Below are 2,971 nucleotides of genomic sequence, written 5' to 3'. Positions count from 1 at the left end.
TCAGTGGGTACCCCTCTCTCTTGTCCACTGTGTATCCCTGCGTGATGCTGTAGAACTCCGGCAGGCCTCCAAACTGCCTCCACAMTGAGTAATAGTTCTGGAAGGTTCTGGCGGCGCTGTCCAGGTTCCCCAGCAGAGACTGAAACACAGACGACCGGATGAAGGCTCGGTTCGCCGCCCGACCTGACGGTCCAGGTGTGCTGTACCTGCAGGCCGGGCCAGAAGGCCTCCAGGCTCTGGAACACCGGCATGGTGACGCTTCCTTTGTGCATCTGGACCCACAGGTACCAGTCATCGAAACGCGTGTAGTTCTGGATGGCCTGATCGTATGCTGAGGAAACACCACGACACGGTGAGGGTCTACTGTGGTGGGCAGCGCTAATGCTAAAGCTAGCTGTGCTAACTAAGCAGCTAGCAGCGCTAACCGTTAGCCGGTGGACTAGCAGCAGGTTCTGGTTCTGGTTTCTGGCGGAGCTTCACCTCGGAACATGGTGAGAAGCTCCTGGTCCTGCAGCATGATGGCTCCTTTCACCAGATACTCAAAGTACGAGTCGACGCCGGCGCCGATGCCGGCGTCCTGGGCCACCCACTTCCTGGTCACGATGTCGATGTGGTTCCCCACCTGGACGGGCAGAAACGGGTCGGTCCAAACTGCTCCTGATTCTTGGTTTGGATTCGGTTGCGTTCGGTTACCAGTCCGATGTCAGATCTGGTGCTCCACAGGGCGGTCAGCGCGCGCCGCGCCGCGCTCTCGAACGTCGGGTCTCCGGTGAGGCGGCTCAGCGCGGCGAACTCCAGGATGAAGGTTCCCACGCCGGCGGTGCAGGTGACCGGCGTCTCGCTGGGACTGACGCCGCGCAGCAGGTTCACGGTGCCGTACGGCATCCCGCTCGGCGTATCGAACGCTGCGGACAGTCAGGTCAAAGGTCAGCGGCACCTCTCCCACCTGATGACGAAGCCTAGCTTTTTATGACTAAACATTATGACGGACGGTTCGGTCCGACCCGCTCTGGTTCCCTTCCTGCTCAGCCTGTCAAAGATCTTAAAACGAACATTTGGGACAAAAAATGTGGTTTAATTTTCCGGTGGCACAATGCATTCTGGGATACGTTCACCTTACTTTACTTTAAAGATCTGAATTCATTTTTAAAGGTTTCTGAAACTCTTTTACCAAAGTGAGGTTCTATCAGAAGCCCGTTTGGACCGGTCTGGTACCTGGCAGCAGCTTGCGGGCTGCGTCCTCAGCCATCCGGAGCAGCGGACCGGAACACGGCCATCCGGGCTCCAGCTCCATCCCGGCCCGACCCGCCAGCATGTGGGCCGACAACAGGCCGCCCACCACTACCAAAACACGGCAGGTCAGCTCTGGATCCGCCCATCAGAACCGGAACCGGGCCGCGGGCCTCACCTCTGATGTTGGTTTCGAACACGGACGCGTTGACGTCGATGTCGAAGTCTACGGTGTCCTGGAGGAGCGACGCCACGCGCTGGAACTCCGTTCGGTTCCCCAGAACCTTCAGGAGGAGGGAAGCATTTCAGCTCCGGACCGAACCGAACCGAACCGGATCAGACCAGACCAGACTGGACCGGATCAGACCGAACCGGACCAGACCGGATCAGACCGAACCGGACCAGATCAGACCAGACCGGACCAGACCAGAACAGACCAGACCGACCCGAACCGGACCGGATCAGACCAGACCGGACCGGATCAGACCGAATCAGACCGGATCAGACCAGACTGGACTGGATCAGACCAGACCGGACCGGATCAGACCAGACTGGACCAGACCAGAACAGACCAGACCGGATCAGACCGAATCAGACCGGATCAGACCAGACTGGACTGGATCAGACCAGACCGGACCGGATCAGACCAGACNCAGACCAGAACAGACCAGACCGGATCAGACCGAATCAGACCGGATCAGACCAGACTGGACTGGATCAGACCAGACCGGACCGGATCAGACCAGACCGGACCAGATCAGACCGAACCGGACCAGATCAGACCGAACCGGACCAGAACAGATCAGACCGGATCAGACCAGACTGGACCGGACCAGAACAGACCGGATCAGACCGGACCGGACCGGACCAGAACAGGTTTGGGTTCTCACCAGCAGTGTGTCCAGGGCGTCGATCAGAGTCAGAGAGAAACTGAACATAGAAAAACAATTAGAAATAATTTAGTTTATTTTCTGCTGTTTAACAAATAAAAACAAATAAAACAGATAATTATGTAATAACTCAAACACATTAAAGCTGCAGTCAGTTCTATAAAATATTCTTAACATTTGTTGGAACTGACACCAAACTGCCCCGATGTTACAACCAGCCAATCAGAGCCAGGAGGCGGGTCTTAGCGCTGTCAATCAATGTTTGCTACGCTGCAACTAGCACAGCCTGTTGTGAATGCTAAAGCTAGCTAGCATAGCCACAGATGACGGCAGATACAGTTTTTCTGTAACGGTCGTTTCTGTGCCATTAGCACATTTAGCAGCGAGTACATGAGCATGACTGACAGCGCTAAGACTCCTGGCTCTGATTGGTTTTGGTCAGAAGGTGCGTTTCTTCACCAGCAGCTCAGGGAGGAGATCCATCTTTTTACAGATTATCTATTTCACAGCAAAATGTCCCAACATGTAAAAAACATTTTTATAAAAGTTGCGTACTGAACCTTTAAGTCAATAACAAACTAATTATTCAGCACATCAGGAGCAGATTTTACAGCAAAATAAATCTGGTTCTTTACAGGGAAACCCAGGCGTTGTGGGCGTGGCCTCACCTGCCCCAGGTGTCCTGTCCGTCGCAGGTGAGGGGGCGGAGTTCATCGTAGGGGAAGGCGTTGCTCAGGTAGCTGTTGTAGGCGTGATAGAACATGGACTTGATGCGCTGCCTGCAGGTCAACACGGATCAGAACCGGAGCGTGTAGATCTAAACCCTACAGAAGCTGCAGGGTGTAGATCTA

The 2,971-nt window shown here is 54.7% G+C and overlaps 1 protein-coding gene across 1 annotated transcript in view; it reads right to left on the bottom strand.

Moving 5' to 3' along the window:
* edem2 (ER degradation enhancer, mannosidase alpha-like 2) overlaps window positions 1–2,971 on the bottom strand; it is a 6,917-nt gene that overhangs the window by 2,460 nt on the left and 1,486 nt on the right. Inside the window, 8 exon segments of the mRNA XM_008402899.2 lie at window positions 1–139; window positions 207–331; window positions 481–622; window positions 694–905; window positions 1,216–1,341; window positions 1,409–1,514; window positions 2,121–2,160; window positions 2,789–2,899. The exon segment at window positions 1–139 is cut by the window's left edge and continues 1 nt beyond it. Of these exon segments, the coding sequence (XP_008401121.1) occupies window positions 1–139; window positions 207–331; window positions 481–622; window positions 694–905; window positions 1,216–1,341; window positions 1,409–1,514; window positions 2,121–2,160; window positions 2,789–2,899 (1,001 nt within the window).

The sequence above is a fragment of the Poecilia reticulata genome, unplaced genomic scaffold (genome assembly GCF_000633615.1).
Source record: "Poecilia reticulata strain Guanapo unplaced genomic scaffold, Guppy_female_1.0+MT scaffold_268, whole genome shotgun sequence".
NCBI lineage: Eukaryota > Metazoa > Chordata > Actinopteri > Cyprinodontiformes > Poeciliidae > Poecilia > Poecilia reticulata.
The sequence above is the reverse complement of the archived record's forward strand: the minus strand, read 5'-3'. Positions and strand labels throughout refer to the sequence as shown.